The 19,532-nt window shown below is 41.8% G+C and overlaps 1 protein-coding gene across 1 annotated transcript in view; it reads right to left on the bottom strand.

Annotated features, from left to right (window-relative positions):
• Positions 1-526: 526 nt before the first annotated feature.
• Positions 527-19,532, bottom strand: part of NMT2 (N-myristoyltransferase 2) — a 61,921-nt gene continuing 42,915 nt past the window's right edge. Inside the window, exons 9-12 of the mRNA XM_021675682.2 lie at positions 12,878-13,048; positions 5,202-5,369; positions 2,073-2,210; positions 527-1,584 (exon numbers count right to left, since the gene is read on the bottom strand). Of these exons, the coding sequence (XP_021531357.1) occupies positions 1,564-1,584; positions 2,073-2,210; positions 5,202-5,369; positions 12,878-13,048 (498 nt within the window). The 3' untranslated portion in view covers positions 527-1,563. The remainder of the gene's footprint in view (positions 1,585-2,072; positions 2,211-5,201; positions 5,370-12,877; positions 13,049-19,532) is intronic.

Here is a 19,532-nt window from a genome sequence, read left to right as displayed (position 1 = left end):
GAGGCAGGAGGATCATTTTAACCCAGGAGGTGGGGCTACAGTGAGCTATGACTGTGCCACTGTACTCTAGGGCAACAGAGCGAGATCCTGTCTTAAAAAAGTGTGGTCGTGTTCCCATAAAACCTTATTGAGGGACACTGGAATTTGAATTTTGTATTATTTGCATATGTCACTAAATTATGTCATTTTTTGGCTTCTTTTCCTCAACGATTAAAAAAAAAAACCCATTCTTAGTCTACAGGCTGTACAAAAACAAGCCATGGGCTGGATTGAGCCCACCAGGCCATAGTTTGGTGGCTCCTTCCTGGTATAAGATACGATTGGTTTCACTGGACTCATAACTTGAAGGAAATACCATCATGTTGTCTAAAACAATTAACTTTTTCTGCACTGAACATCCTAGGTGCTGGTACAGTAAAGGCAGGAAAAAGCATCTACTCTATGGTATCTGAGTCGAGGCCCGGCTACGTGGCTTCGGTTAGCATCTTGTTTCTCCCTTGGATTACTGGCAATATAAACACACATCTGTACACTATAACAGTTTGTTTTTCAAATTCTAGATAAAAACACCATAACAAAATTATGAACACTTATTTACAAATAAGACATTTTCCATGAGCGTGACTCATGACAGTTTTCATGAGAAAGTCAGCGTAGAGGAATATGTGCAATCTTGTATAAGTAATAAAAACATTCAAACGATCCATGTCCTGATAGCACAAATAAGTTCCACCAGGCATCTCTTTTGACTTTACAGCTTTTATTTCCTTTTCCTCATATATCCTTGATGTTGCAGAGAAGAAACTGATCTTTGCAGAAGAGCAGACAAGTCTCATCAGTCACGGGCACAGGCTTTTTCAGAGAGCATACTCAGTGAGCGCTTGCACAAAACTTTGCTTTTGAAGCAATCCACTGACCTGGCGAAGATCAAAGTCCAAACCTGTGTGTTTATTGATCTGGCAACTTCGCTTATGGAGAAATACATGTACTAGTCACCAGGATATTTTAATATTGCTCCACACCTAAATACCCACCACTTGTCGCTGAGCCACGAAAGTGCTGATTCCATAAATGTTCCCAGTGAAACCATGTAAGGTAATACCAGTAAAAAAATTTCCAGATGGATCTTTTGTTCTGTTACATGGACAAATATACCATCACTTAAGAAACAGAAATGCAGCAGTTTGTCTCCAAACAATAGCAAAGATTTTCTTACATGATTCTGTAACTTCCATTTAGTTCATAGAAAAACAGTCCCTTTTCTAGAGAGTGGAAAAATACCTCTCTTCAAGAGACAGCCAGAAGTTTGAAAATTACAAGAATGTGCTCTTTGTAGCCTTTCAACCCTCCCACAAATGGGGCAATAGTGAAAAAAGGATGAAGTTTAACATTCTAGCTAGAAGTGTGTACAAATGTCACGTGGACATTTGTCCTCTTTTCTGATTATCGACTACTTCAATTTCACTTGAGTTGTGCTTTTATTCTTCTTTGGAATGGCAGTTCCAGGCATCATTAAATATTAACAAATGATGATATCAGAGTTCTAGAAATAAAAATATCCATCTATTGTAGCACTAGTCCAACCTGAAGAGAGGAAAGAAATGGAATAGTAAGAAAAATTAGATTGCAATATATTATGATAGATACGTCTTTCTAAAAGCTGTCTTAAGGCTGGGCATGGTGGCTCATGCCTGTAATCCCAGTACTGTGGGAGGCCAAGGTGGGTGGATCATCTGAGGTCAGGAGTTTGAGACCAGCCTGGTCAACATGGTCAAACCCCATCTCTACTAAAAATTAAAAAAAAAAAATTAGCCAGGCATGGTGGCAGGTGCTGGCAATCCAAGCTACTCGAGAGGCTGAGGCAGAAGACTCACTTAAACCCGGAATGTGGAGGTTGCAGTGAGCCAAGATCACGCCACTGCACTCCAGCCTGCATGACAGAGCGAGACTCCATCTCAAAATAAATAAATAAATTAAATAAAATAAAAGCTATCTTAAGCCTAAGTGAAGCAAGTATGAAATTGTCTAGATACATTTGTTGAGTTTACAAGGGCTATATCCACTTCACTTACCTTTTCAGAATCTGTACCTGGACACCTCCAGTTGTACAGGTAATATTGCAAATTGCCATCTCCTATACCAAACTTGAGTTTTTCCAAGAATGTCTTATTTTCCATCAAATCCAATGCATTGAATACATCAAATCCTTTCTGCCAATGTAAAGAGGATTTACAATTTAAAACAAAAAACTAGAGTGTTTTCTATATTACATATCTCAGTGTAACAATTCTTCTACTAATAGCTCGAATATGCCTTTATAATAGAATTTAATGTCTGTGAAGTATAGCACAGGTTAAGAATTCAGAGCCAGGTGCTGTGGCTCATGCCTGGAATCCCAGCACTTTGGGAGGCCGAGGCGGGTGGATCACTTGAGGTTAGGAGTTCAAGACTAACCTGGCCAACATGGCAAAACCCCATCACTACTAAAAATACAAAAATTAGCCAGGTGTGGTGGCACATGCCTGTAGTCTCAAATACTCTGGAGGCTGAGGCAGCAGAATTGCTTGAACCTGGGAGGTGGAATTGTAGTGAGCCGAGATGGCGCCACTGCATTCCAGCCTGGGAGACAGAGCGAGACTATCTTATTTTATTTTTTTTTTTTTGAGACGGAGTCTTCCTCTGTCACCAGGCTGGAGTGCCGAGGCGCAACCTTGGCTCACTGCACCTTCCGCCTCCTGGGTACAAGTGATCCTCTTACCTCAGCCTCCCAAGTAGCTGGGACTACAGGCACGCACCACCATGCCCGGCTAATTTTTGTATTTTCAGAAGAGATGGGGTTTCACCATGTTGGCCAGGATGGTCTTGATCTCCTGTCCTCGTGATCTGCCCACCTCGGCTTCCCAAAGTGCTGGGATTACATGCGTGAGTCACTGTGCCTGACTCAGATTCTGTCTTAAATAAAAAAAAGAAAGAAAGAAACAATTCAGTTTAAAATTGTCTTATGACAGTATTGCTGGATGCGGGGGCTCATGCCTGTCATCCCAGCACTTTGGAAGGACAAGGTGGGAGGACCATTAGAGCCCAGGAATTTGAGACCAGCCTGGGCATAGGCTGTAGGTGTAGGTGTAGGTATAGGACACTGTCTCTACAAAAATAAAAAGATTGGCTGGGCATGGTGGTGTACACCTGTGGGCCCAGTTATGCAGGAGGCTGGGGCAGGATTATTGAAGCCCAGGAGGTGGAGGCTGCAGTGAGCTGTGACCGTGCTAGTGCTCTTAAGTCTGAGTGACAGAGTGACAGCCTGTATCAAAAAACAAACAAAAAACTAGTAGTGAATCTGATGAAGTCAGCGAGATTAACTCAAAATGCTGAATCCTCAAAATTAAAAATGTAGTATGACAGCTGCCACTGGCATAAAATTTACTTATTAAGATTTCAGAAATTATTTTGTTGCTGTTTTTTTTTTAATTGTTTTTGACATGGAGTCTCACTCTGTCACCCAGGCTGGAGTGCAGTAGCATGATCTCAGCTCACTGCAACCTCCACCTCCCTTGTTTAAGTGATTCTCCTGCCTTAGCCTTCCTAGTAGCTGGGATTACAGGTGTGCACCACCACGACCAGCTAATTTTTTTTGTATTTTTAATAAAGACGGTTTCACCGTGTTGGTCAGGCTGGTCTCAAACTCCTGACCTCAAGTGATCCACCCGCCTTGGCATTCCAAAGTGCTGGGATTACAGGCATGAGCCACTGCGCCCAGCCTTGTTCCTGTTTTAGAAGGGAACAGTTGTCAAGATGGTTTCATCTCCAGGATTGTTAATTGTCAGTCTTTCAAGTCCTAACTTGGCTGAAGCTATTGCCCAGGATGGAAGTTGTAAAGACTTTCGATACTATGTTTGTCTTGGGCTGATAATGGGAAATACATTTAAGTAAAATTTTAATGGTAAAAAATTAAATTTCTTTAAAATGTCAGACAATAATGGTATACAAAATGGGATATAGAAGAAGCACTTTTATTTCTCAGGATTTTTACCTTAAATAACTCATTACTGGTCATATTTGGGAAGTATTGAAAACAAGCAGACAATCTGAGGATAATGTTGACTTGGGGATCCAAAGGCACAGGTAAGAGATTTTTATTTTAATTAATTAATTAATTAATTGGAGACAGGGTCTTACTCTGTTGCCCAGGCTGGAGTGCAATAGTGCGATCGCGGCTCACTGCAACCTCCAACTCCCAGGTTCAAGTGATTCTCCTGCCTCAGCCTCCCGAGTAGCTGGGATGACAGGTGCATGCTATCACACCCAGCTAATTTATCTATTTTTGGTAGAGATGGGGGGGAGGAGGGTATTCCACCATGTAGCCTGGCTACAATTAAATTTTGAATTTAATTCCTTTAGTTTTAAATTCCTTTAATTTTAAAATTCAGAGACCAAATTTTATTTGGTTGAATAAAAAATTGCTGCTAGTTATTCACTGCACATAAATATTCACTCATGTATTAATATTTTCCTTATATTATGGAATCACACCTTTTTCTTATATTCATTATGTTACTTCCCAATATTATGGGCTTTATATATATATACACACACACACACACACACACACACATATATATATATATATATATATATTTTTTTTTTTTTTTTTTTTTTCTGAGACAGTCTCTGCTGCCCAGGCCGGAGTGCAGTGGTCCATTCTTGGCTGACTGCAACCTCCGCCTCCTGGGTTCAAGCAATTCTCCTGCCTCAGCCTCCTAAGTAGCTGGGATTGCCACGCACCGCCAAGCCTGGCTAATTTTTGTATTTTTAGTAGAGGCAAGGTTTCACCATGTTGGCCAGGCTGGTCTCAAACTCCTGACCTCAGGTGATCCACCCATCTAGGTGTCTCAAAGTGCTGGGATTAGAGGCACGAGTCACCATGCCCAGCCTTATATATTCTTATATTATATAAGAGTTAAACATTTCTAATTTGTACATTTTGTCTTTTCTGTTAAACTGCAATAAAATTGATGATGAAAATAGCCACTAAAGTTTCAAAAGAAACTCTTATCAAAATTCTTCCTCTGACCGATGATCAATAGTTTTTTAAAAATCTCGCACACATTCCACCTGTGTGGAAGAAAACCCAGTCAGATGTCTTCTATATTTTGGCATAGACATTTGGAGAAGCAACCAGCATGAACAAGGAGCTGGCTTACCGATTTAGCCAGGATAAGCGCATCGCTCATGAGGTCCAGCAGGGGTGTCTCTGTGTGGATGTTGTAGAATGAGTAGGCGGCCTTGAGGCTCTTGTGAGCAGGGTGATGCATGACCGTCGAGGGGAGCGTGTAGAAGCTCAGGAAGTCAGTCAGTTTACCACTGGGACTCTAGAAACAAAGGTGTCAGGCAGAGATCTCCTTGAACCAAGCACATTTCTGCTAACTCTGATCTCTCCCTTGTCCCATAACCTTCTCTTAGAATGCAAAGCAACAAGTCATCTTTCTTTCTCGGCAGTCCAATTTGGGGCCCCTTATATTATGCTGGGTAGAGGCCAAGAAGAGCCTGGAGTTGGAACATCAGCCTAAGTGCCTGTTGGTGATTCGCACAAAGTTCTCAGAAAACAGAACATCCTACAAGGTAAGCTTCCCTCAGGCTGACACATGAGTCAATTCTCTACACCCAGGGAACAGTGATAAAAGCAGATTCATTGTTTTTGTAGAAATAAGAGCTTTAAGGATTAGACAGCTGCCTTCACCAACTAAAAGATACTGTGTACTATCTCACACTTTCTTAGCACATGGCAAGAATTATATCAGGCTTAAGCGAGGTTGGGTAGAGTCTGGAAGCTATTTGGAAGCCTGTGAAAGGTCTTATTACTGCATCAAAATATACACATGTGAATAACTGGAGAATTTTGCAGCAATTGGTCCGGACATGGTGGCTCACACCTGTAATTCCAGCGCTTTGGGAGGCCGAGAAGGGCAGATCACAAGGTCAGCAGATCGAGACCATCCTGGCTAAGATGGTGAAATCCCATCTCTACTAAAAATACAAAAAATTAGCCGGGCATGGTGGCGAGCACCTATAATCCCAGCTACTAAGGAGGCTGAGGCAGAAGAATTGCTTGAATCCATGAGGCAGGGGTTGTGGTGAGCTAAGGTAGTGCCACTGCACTCCAGCCTGGGTGACAGAGTGAGACTCCATCTCAAAAAAAAAAAAAAAAAAAAAAGAATTTTGCAGCTATCAAAAATAAGTGATGCGATAGCATTCATTTCATCATCACTGGCAAACCTTCCAATACAAGAAATTAGCCAGTATCGTTCAGGTCGTTGTACTTAGCTGTGGTGGCCTTGCTGACTCTTAGAATACAACGTGTTTGAATTGCACAGCTGAGGAGGGTGGACCACACACATGCCATTGCTAGTATTTCTTTCAGGAGAAAAGGAAATTCCAGAAGGATGTATGGTCTGATTTTCAAATGCTTCTGAGTCATCAGACCTTTCATTAGCCAGCAAAATCTTAAAGGAATTAATCAAAGAGATTCCCTATTGCTCTGTATTAGCAGCTCAATATTGGAGATGAATTCAACCTTCAAGGTTAATAAGGATTTTGGATTCTTCGAAGCATTTCTCACATCCGTCTCATATGCTGAGTTACTACAGGCACCTGCAGCACCTGATTAGCTTCCCTACCCCTTTTTCATCCTCTGCTTTCAGAAAACCACTCCTTCACATTCATATTGCTGGTAAAATTACTCTTTCCTCCTTTGCTGTTAAAATGGTCTGAGAATTACCAACTGCTGGGGAAGGGTGGGACGATCTTTCCATTGTCCCTCAAACCCCATCAACTGTAAAGACTGATTTTAAAAAATACACTCACAAAAAACGCCAACATGGCACCATGTCTAGGTGGCTTATAGGTAACTTCTAACAACTTTCAAGAAACAAGTAATCCTTATATTAGATACATTGTTCCAGAGAAAAGAGAGGACAAGCTCTTTGACTCATTCTAAGTTTGGTATCAAAATAGGACAAGGACAGGGTATGAAGGGGAAACTAATGGCCAACCTCAGTTGTGAGTATAGAGGAAGATCCTCAATAAAATATTAGCAAACTAGTGCTGGGCGTAGTGCTTCAGCCTGTAATCCCAGCACTTTGGGAGGCCGAGGAGGGTGAATTTTCTGAGCTCAGAAGTTCGAGACCAACCTGGCCAACATGGTGAAACCTTATCTCTACTAAAATATAAAAAATTATCAGGGCATGGTGGTATGCACCTGTAGTTCCAGCTACTTGGGAGGCAGAGGCACAAGAATTCCTTGAACCTAAGAGGCAGAGGTTGCAGTGAGCTGAGATCACACCACTGCACTCCAGCCTAGGCAACAGAGCAAGACTCTGTCTCCAAAAAACATTTAAAAAAATTAGCAAACTAAATCTAAAAACAGAGGCAGTCTCACACAAATGAAAACCAAAAAATGTGTCACTAGCAGATATACCCTTGAGACTGGCTAAAGGAATTTCTTCAAATAGGAAGGAAATAATAAAAGAAGGAATCCTGAAGCATCAGGAAGGAAGGAAGAATAAAAGAGCAGAAATCTGGGTTACATATAATAAATTATGCTTATCCTCAAGCATCATTATAAATCAGTGTTACAAATCATACTCGATGATTAAAACAAAAATCATAATACTATCTGATAATTAAGACAATATTTGAAAGTGGAAAAGGTAAAGTAACCTAAATAAAAGTAAGGTGACTCAAAAGTAATAAATACTGTTACCAACAGACTATGGTAAGTCAGACATATATATTGTAACACATCAACCATCATGAAAACTATACAAATACACTGAAATGCACTATAATCCAAACAGAATCCTAGAATACATTCAAATAACCCACAGCAAGGCAAGAAAAAAGAAACAGAGGCTGGGTGCAGTGGCTCAGGCCTGTAATCCCACCACTTTGGGAGGCCGAGGCAGGTGGATCACGAGGTCAAGAGATTGAGACTATCCTGGCCAACACGGTGAAACCCCATCTCTACTAAAAATACAAAAATTAGCTGGGCGTAGTAGCGCATGCCTGTAGTCCCAGCTACTCAGGAGGCTGAGGCAAGAGAATTGCTTGAACCCAAGAGGCGGAGGTTATAGTGAGCCGAGATGTGCCATTGCATTCTAGCCTGATAACAGAGCGAGATTCTGTCTCAAGAAGAAAAAAAGAAACAAAGGGCCAGGTGTGGTGGCTTATGCTTGTAATCCCAGCACTGTGAGAGGCCGAGGCGGGCAGATCATGAGGTCAAGAGATCAAGACCATCCTAGCCAACATGGTGAAACCCCGTCTCTACCAAAAGGACAAAAATTAGCTAGGTGTGGTGGTGTGCGCCTGTAGTCCCAACTACTCGGGAGGCTGAAACATGAGAACTGCTTGAACCCAGGAGGCAGAGGTTGCAGCGAGCTGAGATAGCATTACTGCACTCCAGCCTGGCGAGAGAGCAAGACTCTGTCTCAAGAAAAAAAAAAAGAAAAGAAAGAAACAGGAACAAGGACCAGAAGAAACATAAACCAAATAATCAAATCACAGACTCAAGCTCTAACATACCAATAATGACCTTAAATGTAAGTGGTCTAAATACACCAATCAAAAGAAAGATCGGTAGCATGAGTAAAGAAACACGACCCAGCTACAGGCTGTTTCCAAGAAACTCATTTCAAATTCAATAATGTGAATAGTTTGCAAGTAAAAGGATGGAAAAAGACCAAACATTAATTTTTAAAAAGCAGGTCTGATTATAGTAATATACAATCAAGTATACTCCAGAGCAAGGAAAATTATTACAAAGAGAGGTATTACATTATGATAAAAAGATCAATCCACTAGGAAGACATAAAGACCCTAAATATACATGTGAGTATCAAACAATAGCCCCAAAAGACATCAAGAAAAATTGACAAATCGACAGTTACAGTTGGGGATTTCCACGCCCCTCTCATCAAGTGATAGAACTGCTAGGCAGAAAATCAGCATGGAAATAGAAAAGCTGAATAACTCAATTAATCAACATGGTTCAATTGGCATACATAGCACAAGCCACCCAAAGGTAGTGGTATACATGTTTCACGCACCCACGGAATATTCATCAAGACAGACCATATCCCAAGTAACCATAATCGAATCAAACTAGAAATCTGTAATTGGGAGACAACAGAAAATCTCTGCTGAACAGCGCAATTCTAAGTCAGGGTAGGCTAAAGAGGAAGTCTCGAAGGAAACCAAAAAGTACATAGAAGTGAATGAAAATGAAAATACAACATACCAAACTACGTCAGAAACAGCTATCACAGCAAGGCAAGTGCAGAGGGAAATTTATAGAACTAAATGCTTACTAGTGACAAGGAAAGGTCTCAAGTCAGTAAGTCCCTCCCTCAAGGAACTAGAAAAGAAGAGCAAAATAAACCCGAAGGAAGGAAATAATAAACACAAGGATAGAAATCAATGACACGGAAACTAAGAAGACAACAGGGAATATCCAACAAAAGTCTGGCTCTCTGGGAAACAAATCAATAAAATGACACAAGTCTAGCAAGACTGACAAAAATAAAGAGAGAAGACATGAATCACCAATACCTGGGATGAAACAAGAGATACCAGTACAGATTTCACAGCCACTAAAACGATAACAAGAGAATACAATGAACAGCTTCACACTCATACATTCAGCAATTTAGAAGAAATGGACAAAATTCTCAAAGACTATTAAAACTCAACCACGGTGAAACAGATCATCTGAATAGTGCTATAACCATTAAAGACATTTAGTCCATTATTTAAAAACTCCAGCTAAGCTCAGATCATTTCAACTGGAGAATTCTACCAAAGAATTAACACCAATTCTCAATTTCTTCCAGAAAATAGAAGAGGAAATAATACTTCCCAACTCCTGTTATGAGACCAGTATTATCTAGATATCTAAACCAAAGACATTACAAAAAAGACACTCCAGACAGATAGCTCTCGTGAACTCAACAAATACTCTTCCAAATATTAGCAATCAATACAACAATGTATAAAAAGAATCATACACCCTGACCAAGTGGATTTTTTCTAGGAGTCTAAGTGTGATCCAACATCTGAAAATCAATCAATGTAATTATCAACAGATTAAAGGAGAAAAATCATATGATTACGTCAATTGGAGCACAAACAGCATTGGACAAAATCCAATGCCCATTCATAAGAACTCTCAGCAAGTTAGAAACAGAGGAGAATGACCTCAAATTGATTAGGAGCACCCACAGCAAACTTATAGCTAACATCATACTTCATGGTGAAAAAGCAAATGCTTTCCTCCCACCATCAAGAACAAGATGAGGATGTCCACCTTCCCCACCTTACTCAACAAAGCACTGGAAGATCTAGGTCCTGCATTAATGCGAGACCAATAAATAATGGCATAGAGATTGGAAAGGAAGCGATAAAACTGTCCCTATTTGCAGATGACACACTGTCTATGTAGAAATCCCAAGGAATCTACACATAAACTCCTGGAACCAATAAGTGATTTCAGCACTGTTGCAGGATACCAAAACACAGAAGAAAGCATGTCTACACACTAACAATGAACACCCAGAAACTGAAATTAAAAACACAATACCGTTATAATCACCCCAAGGGAGTGAAATACTTAGCTATACACTTAAGAAAACATTTACAGGGTCTGGATGTCAGGTCTCCGTATGCAAGCCTGGAGCCTGAAAGTCTGAGTCCTGCTTGCCTCGGCTGAAGTTTCCCACCCACTGCCTGCGTTCACCATTGTCCCTGATCGCCCAGCGGAGCTTCCCCGGACAAGCCCCTCACCCAGCCCTGCCATCTTAACTGTTCTTATGATAATGTAAATACCTCTTACTCAACCCCACCACTGTAACTGAACTTACTCTGCAACACCCCCGCCCCCGAAAAAACTACCCAAACCTATAAAACCAACTCCTATCCCGCTGCCCTTTGCTAATGCCCTTTTCGGCCTTAGCCCACCTGCACCCAGGTGAATAAACAGCCATGTTGCTCACACAAAGCCTGTTTGGAAGGTCTCTTCATTTAAAGTGCACATTTTTCAACACTGGATGGTCTTAGAGAATGCTGATAAAAGAGATTTCAAAAGACTGAAATAAATGTAGAGATATTCTGCGTTCATGGATTGGAAGACTTTTCAATTATCCTCAAATTAATCTATCGGTATAATGTAATCCCTATCAAAGTGCCAGCAGGGTTTTTTGTAGACAAATATAAGCTTATTCTAAAATGTATATACAAAAGGCAAAGGAAATAGATTAATTAAAATGATGTTGACAAACAAGAATAAAGTGGGAGAAATTACTCTGATACTAAGGCTTCCTATATAGCTACGGCAACCAGGTCAGTGTAGTATCAGTGAAGGGAGAGACATGGAGATCAATGAAATAGAACAGAGAACCCAGAAACAGAACACAATACAAAGCGTTAGTATTCAGCACATAAAAAGCCTCTCACAGGCCAGGCACGGTGGCTCACACCTGTAATCCCAGCACTTTGGGAGGCAGAGGCAGGTGGATCATCTGAGGTCAGGAGTTCGAGACTAGCCTGACCAACCTGGTGAAACCCTGACTCTACTAAAAATACAAAAATTAGCTAGGTATGGTGGCACATGCCTGTAATCCCAGCTACTCTGGACGCTGAGGCACGAGAATTGCTTGAACCTGAGAGGTGGAGTTACAGTGAGCCGAGATTGCACCATTGCACTCAAGCCTGGGCAATAAGAGCAAAACTCCATCTCAAAAAACAAAAAAAACTTTCACAAACCAGTAAGAAGACTGTGGTCACAAAGTAAATAGCAAATTCAGAAAAGAAATAAACATGGCTAACAGATTTATGAGATACTCAAATTCATTAGTAATGAGGATAGCAATTAAAAACAAGATTCTGTTCCATACTCATCAGGTGGACCTAAATTTAGAATGTGACCACACCCACGTGTTGTGAGGATGTGAGGGGACAGGAACTCTCTTACGCTGCTCAGGACCTACAGTGGTGAGCTATGTGGCAGCTTCTAATAATGTGAAAGACGGGTCTGACCACAGACTCCGCAGTTCCAATTCTATGCTCCAGGCAGCAGTTCTCAACTTGTGGTCTGTGAACCTTGTGGAACCTGAGACTCTTTCAGAAATCTGTGAGGTCAAAATTATTTTCATAACACTAAGAAGTTGTGTGCCTTATTGACGTGTTGCCATCAGCATCAATGGCGCAAAAGCAATGCTGTGGGTAAAACTGCTGGTGCCTTAGCACAAAACAAGACACTGGCACCAGCCCGTACCCGTGGTCACCTTATTCTTCAACACCACCCTCACGGTTCAACAAGTGTCATTTTCACTTAAGCATGTCCTTGACAGAGTATTAAGAATTATTAATCTTATTAACTCTCAATCCCTTGGTGCCTACCTTTGTTTTTTGTTTTTTTTTTTTGAGAGGGAGTTTTGCTCTTGTTGCCCAGGCAGGAGTGCAATGGCACAATCTCGGCTCACTGCAACCTCTGCCTCCAGGGTTCAAGCAATTTTTGTGCCTCAGCCTCCCAAGTAGCTGGAATTACAGGCGCATGCCACCACGCCTGGCTAATTTTTGTATTTTTAATAGAGACAGGGTTTCACCACGTTGGCCAGGCTGGTCTCGAACTCCTAACCTCAGGTGATCCGCCTGCCTCGGCCTCCCAAAGTGCTCGGATTACAGGCATGAGCCACGACACCCGGCCTAGTACACATCTCTGTAATGTTCTGTGATGAAATGGAAGGAAGTCTGTGTAAATACTTCTGCCGCACACTGAACACAAAGGATGCTTGGAGGAGAAGCTTTATGTTTATCACCTTGTCTTTACCTCCACTACAAACGTGTCAATAATGTGCTCGCGGGGGAGGAACCAGTGGGCTACTTCCTCTTCATCCATCACTGGAGCCAGGTGAAACTGCTTCAGGTAAGTGTTGATTAATTCTCGAACTGATTTGGTATCTTTTGGTTCCATCGGTCTCAAACCTGAAGTCTTTGTAACCTTGTTAGAGGAAAAACAAAACAAATCCAGAAGTTGCGTAGAAGAGGAGTGAAACTTTGAGCACTTTGTGCTCAAAGCGTGGTCTGCAGATCAGCAGAATGAGCAGCACGTGGGAGCTTGTTACAGCTGCAGAGCCTGGCCCTGCCCCAGTTCTAATGAATCAGAATCTGCAACTCAACAAGATTCCCCTGGGATTTGTACACACATTAAGGTTCGAGAAGAACTGGGTTAAAATACAGGTGAGACAGACAATGTGTTGTATCTTCTCATCTGTGCGGCAACTCTTGGTCAGTATTGCCCGTGGCCCAAACAAAGTCAAAGGAAACACTACAAATTCATTATGGACCCCAGCGTCAAGAATACACCGATATATACACCAATGCCAAGAATGTCAACAGCCTACTTGATGGGACATAGCAATCTTAGCATGACTTCTGGAGTACAGGCCGCCCTCTGTATCTATTGGTTGTGCATCTGTGGGTTCGACCAACCTTAGCTGGAAAATATTCAGGACAAAAAGAACTGGATAGTTGCATCTGTACTGATCATGTGCAGACTTTTTTTCTTGTCATTATTTCTTAAAAATGCAGTGTAACAACTACTTACATAGCATCTACATTGTATTTGGTCTTATAAGTAATCCAGAGATGATCTAAAGTATACAGGATAGTGGGACGTGGTGGCTCATGTCTGTAATCCCAGCACTTTGGGAGGCTGAGGCCAGTGGATCAACTGAGGTCAGAAGTTCGAAACCAGCCTGGCCAACATGGTGAAACCCTGTCTCTACTAAAATGTAAAAATGGTCGGGCGCGATGGCTCACTCTTGTAATCCCAGCACTTTGGGAGGCCGAGGCGAGTGGATCACGAGGTCAGGAGATTAAGAACACCCTGGTTAACATGGTGAAACTCCGTCTCTACTAAAAATACAAAAAATTAGCCAGGCGTGGTGGCACACACCCCTAGTCCCAGCTATTCAGGAGGCTGGGGCAGGAGAATCATTTGAACCTGGGAGACAGAGGTTGCAGTAAGTCAGGATCTCGCCACTGCACTTCAGCTTCCAACAGGGCGGGACTCCATCTCAAAAATCAATCAAGGTCTACAGGAGGATGTGTATACATTATATGCAAATACACAAATGCTATGCCATCTTATATAAGGGACTTGACCACCCATAGATTCTGGTCTCTGAGGGGTCCTAGAACCAATCCTTCATGGTTTCTGACGGATCATGCTTTAACACTACCAAGTCTTACATTTTGAAAACACAACCGAGCAACTTGTTTTATTATTCAGTAGCCCATGAAAAGCGTGTGATTTTGTAAATCATATCGGGCTGGATAAGAAGGCAAGCATTCTTAACAGCCAAGTATTTTCTAAAGGCAAATGGGTTTACGGCCACACCACCCTGAAAGTGCCCATCTTGTCTAACAGCAAATGGCTGCCAGGCAGCCTGGCCTTTCCTGCCACATCTTCTGGGTAAAGGTGATCAGGGTAGGTGTTTAATCACTACTCCAGAGCTTTACAATTTAAAAATTAAGCCATAGGAATCAAAAGCCTAAAAATCAGGACAGGTCCCCATTTGAATTCATTCAACTGTTGTCCTCATCAAAGCTCCTGACATCACTTGGCTCTCCAGAACTGTTCAGGGCCAGGACACTTGAGACTAGAAGTCAGGAAGCCCAAAAAACAAACAATTTTGAAACTGACAAATACAGGTTCACTTTTTTCTGTAAACCTGAATTTCACCCCTGCCCCCAGCTTGGAGAAATACTAGATACATTCTAAGAGATGAATAACCTGTATATAAATATTGCTACTCTCATGAAAAACTTCCTGTAGAATTAGTTCATCACAATCCCTGCATGCCCCCAGGTGGAAGCCCAAGGGGCAAAACAGGGTTTTTTTTGAAATCGAGTCTCACTCTTGTCGCCCAGGCTGGAGTGCAATGGTGCAATCTTGGCTCACTGCAACCTCTGCCTCCTGAGTTCAAGCAATTCTCCTGCCTCAGCCTTCTGAGTAGTTGGGATTACAGGCATGCCCACCATGCCTGACTAATTTTGTATTTTTAGTAGAGATGGGGTTTCACCATGTTGGCCAGACTGGTCTCGAATGCCTGACCTCAGGTGATCTGCCTTCCTCAGCCTCCCAAAGTGCTGGGGTTACAGGTGTGAGCCACCGCACTAGGTCAAGGAAAATAGGTTTTCTCTTGAGTGCCAATTCTCATCAACTATTAGCTGTGCTGAGGTTCCTAAGCTTCAGCGACACACTGTGCTGATTGATTATCGATTAGCCGGGGGAAAGGGGAGTGGGAGACGCATGCGCTGTATTTACAGAACAAACAGTCCTCAGCTGAATATTTACTGTGAGCCATTCTATTATGATTTATGTCATCTCTAAAGCACTGCAGCTAAAATACCATTTAATAATTTAATTGTAGATAATTTAAATCCTTCACATTGAACAGGCAACTCACACGTTAGTGTTTTGGTAGCTCTCAAAGCCAATGTGTCAAATATCCAGGTCTCCACTGGAAATAAATCAAATAAATAAGCACTTCTAAATGTTAGTGGGAAGACCAAAAGCATATAAAATATATACTGCAGTCATTTAAAAAATTAGTTTCTGCTATGAGGCAGACTCAGTTTGATAAATTTCAAATAGCCTTTCTCAATATCATAATTTTTTTTTCTTTTGTTACTGGTTCAGTAATAATCAACAATATCAAGCAGTTAGATGAAATTAATGAAAGCCACAGGATATATGATATCTGTTAATAGAGAACATTCAGAAATAAAGAAAAAAATTGCCAACTTCCTTCTAGAGCAAAATATTCTTCTGGAGCACAAATCTCATTCACTGAATATCCAACTGTGAAATCACTAAAGCAACTGCCCAGCAGGTATCCTTAAAGCAGCAATTCTCAAATATTTCAGTCTTGGGACCCTTTTACACTCTTAATAATGACTGAGAACCTCCAAAGAGCTTTGCTTATGTGGGTTATGCATATCCACACTTATCACATTCAAAATCTAAACTGAATGTGAGGACATTTGGAAACCAAAGACTCAAGAAATACACATGTCACATGGCCTCTGGAAGACTTCACAGTACCCTCAGAAGAGAATGAAAGTGAAAAAATTAAATATTAGTGTTATCATGAAAATAGTTTTAAAAATTGACTTCATAGATTCAAAGATCTTGGGGGGATTCCAGAGGTCCCTGGGCCACACTTTGAGAACTGCTATCTTAGGTCTCTAAAGGTCAGAAAAATAAGCAGAATTTAGACAAGGAGTATGGTGTCTAAATTTAGGTAGAAAGTATCATAAGTTTGACAATGTATGAGCATTTTGAACAAATTTTTACAGAAGCATTAAAGCATACAAGCAGACCAGGATGTATCAGCTATAAAAAATAGAAAGTCCTAGAAAACAGGGTAAGAATATTTACATTTGCTGACTAACGGCTAAAATAATCTGTATATGAATGAAATAACTTTTGAAAAGCAATGCAAACACTCAAATTATGGCTGTTGTCCTCAGAAAGAAGCAGAAGGCTGTCGGGCTTAGATGAAAATGGCTAGCTTGTGAAGTGGTCATGTTTTCTGTCAGCTCAATAAAACACAGAGAAACATTAGCAGTAACTGAGAAAAATCTCAGTTTCATAAGCAAACTGTGTATCTGAATCAGGTATCCTTTCCCATGGCCCAACTAATATCCATGATTCACTGGCCTCTATGTAGATTGAAATCTGTGTAAAATCTGCTTATAAGTACATAAGGAAATGAAGCTCAGAGCTCTATTAAAAACCAGTAGTGTTGTTATCTGTCAAGTATGTGGTGCAAACCGTTTGAGAGCCAAGATTCCAGAGTAGAGATGTAAGCAGTGATTATAGTTATTTACATGATTAAAAAAGGAGGACGTCAAATGCTAAACACTAAAAGAAGCATCTAATGTCACTAAATATAGAACACCTTATATGGCTTGACGTGTCTTAGCAAGCACGTCCTCCCTGCAGCACAATGCTAAGACCTTAGTGAATCATTCTCAGACTTCTCCTGCTTTTTATCGACATCAAATTACCTTTCAGGTTATTGATACAGATGCACAAAATCGAACTTGGAAATACTCAACAGCAAATCAAAAAAAAAAAAGCCTTCCCCAAACGCTGAAAGGGTAGGGAGGCATGGTAAGACACGTTTTTGGGGGAAACCTCAGTATTTTAGATAACAGCTGTGAATGGCGCAGGCCCTGCGACAGCTCTGCTTCTGGCCAGCAGACTCTGAGCAAGTCTATCTTGTGTTCCCATGGCCCCTTCTGTGCTATGCGGATAAAGAGCCACCCTCCTGTGGCTGTTATGATTAGTAAATGAGACTACAGCTGTTACATGTCTAGCCAAACACTGGTCACAATAAATATTAGCTCCTATATTCAAAAGTCCACGAAGGAGACATAAAGCTGGCACTACTATAAGCAAAAACAGTAACAATGAAGCAGAAAGCGAGACTGATCCATACAGCAAATGACGTATTCCATGAGGTTGCTTTTACGCTGAATGGTACAGAAATGTTCCTAAGTGACTTGACTGCTAACAGTGCTATCAGCCACCTGGGCCCATGGGAGAGAAAGGGGCATCTTGTAGATACAGCACTTACCTTCCAAGTTCGTAACATCTGTACTTTCATCTCTCTTCTAGTCTATTAATTTACTCATTTTCCTTTCCTTCCCTGTGACTTAAAAGGGAGAAAGGAGACTGGGGCAAACCAATGAGACCTGTTTGCACCTTGACAATGGTCTTTTTCTGCCTTGCTTTATGCTGCAATGTACCCACAGTGAGCCATTTAGTGGGGCTGAGCCATGGTGCCCCCACAGGGGGTCATGTTAGAGGGGATGGCAGAGGCAGAGGGGCCTAACAGGGAAACACGGAAGTCTGGGGCTTGCATCCCAAGCCTTTCACTTAGTGATATTAACACATCCTTGCCCAAGTGCCAACCTTCATGCACCTCAGTTTCTTCATCTGTAAAATGGGGAGAAGCAGCACTAACTTCAAAGGTTGTTGTAAGAACGAACTGAATAATATATTTGAAAGCATATCATAAACTTCAATTACAGGAGGCGGGGAAGGCAGTCACTACCACAGCACGACCAGAATAGGACCGCTCCCGGGAACCCAAGAGACCTGGAAGTAAGATGCCAACATCTGGTTTCATAATCAATGCCTACACCCATGAGAAGATTGATTCTTATACAGAAATACTAAGGCTGATTAATGGAGTCAAGTCGATTTTAGCACCTTAGAAAATAATCGTTGAGTAAACCAATGACAGCTGCTAAAACTCCTTATTCTTCACTCCATTGTAGGCAACCTACACGTAAGTGTGTGTTTTCCTTGTGCGTAAGCTAGGATGCTTGAGGTTCAAGAAACCGAAATTGAGAGAGACCAAAGCGGAAAAGCATTTGCCCACAGTGAAAAAAGTAGGCATGCTGCAAGTGTTTGTTTCAATTCACATGTGGCAACACTTCAAACAAAAGGTCCCATCAGTGGCGCACAGGTTCTAAGATGGCCCCCAGTGATCCCAATTCCTGGGGTTCAAGCTGATGTCATCTGCTCCTGTTACATGTGGGCAGGACCTGTGATTTAGTTCTAACCAATAGAAATGGCAATGGCAGCCGAGTGCAGTGGCTCACGCCTGTAATCCCAACACTTTGGGAGGCTGAGGTGGGTGGATCACCTGAGGTCAGGAGTTTGAGACCAGCCTGACTAACATGGTGAAACCCTGTCTCTACAAAAATTAGCCGGGTATGGTAGTGCATGCCTGTAATCCCAGCTACCCGGGAGGCTGAGGCAGGAGAATCGCTTGAACCCAGGAGGCAGAGGTTGCAGTGCGCAGAGATGGTGCCACTGCACTCCAGCCTGGACAACAGAGAGAGACTCCCTCTCAAAAAAAAAAAAAAAAAAAAAAGAAATGGCAATCACAACTGGATGTCACTTTCATGAATCACCTGCATAAGGTTCTGACTTCCATCTTGCCGGCAGATTCTCTCTCTAAACTCTCTCTCTCACTGACTTTGATAAACAAGCTGCCATGCTGTGAGCTGCCCTGTGGAGAAGCCCACATGGCAAAGAACTGAGGCCCTTGGTCCAACAGTCAGTGAGCGACTCACTCCTGCCAACCACAGGAGTCTGGAAATGGATCCGTCCCTAGTCAAGGTTCAGATGAGACCCCCGCCCTGGCTGACACCTGGTGGCGGTTTCAGGAAAGACCCGGAATGAAGCACAGGACTCAGCTCAGCTGCGACTGGATTTCCAGCCCACAGACACTGTGTGATAATAAATGTTGTTTTAGGCAGCTCGGTTGATGTTCATTCTTCACATGGCTATAGATAACTAATATACCAGTCAAGCACCAAATAAAGCCAAGTCTGGAAAGCACATTTATATTTTTTCCTATTAAGAATAACTTTTCATCTGGGCACAGTGGCTCACG

This window comes from Aotus nancymaae, unplaced genomic scaffold, assembly GCF_030222135.1.
Source record: "Aotus nancymaae isolate 86718 unplaced genomic scaffold, 86718_ANA_hifiasm-v0.15.2.pri h1tg000077l, whole genome shotgun sequence".
NCBI classification, from domain to species: Eukaryota; Metazoa; Chordata; class Mammalia; order Primates; family Aotidae; genus Aotus; species Aotus nancymaae.
Note: the sequence above shows the minus strand (reverse complement) of the source record. Positions and strands in the feature narration are given on the sequence as shown.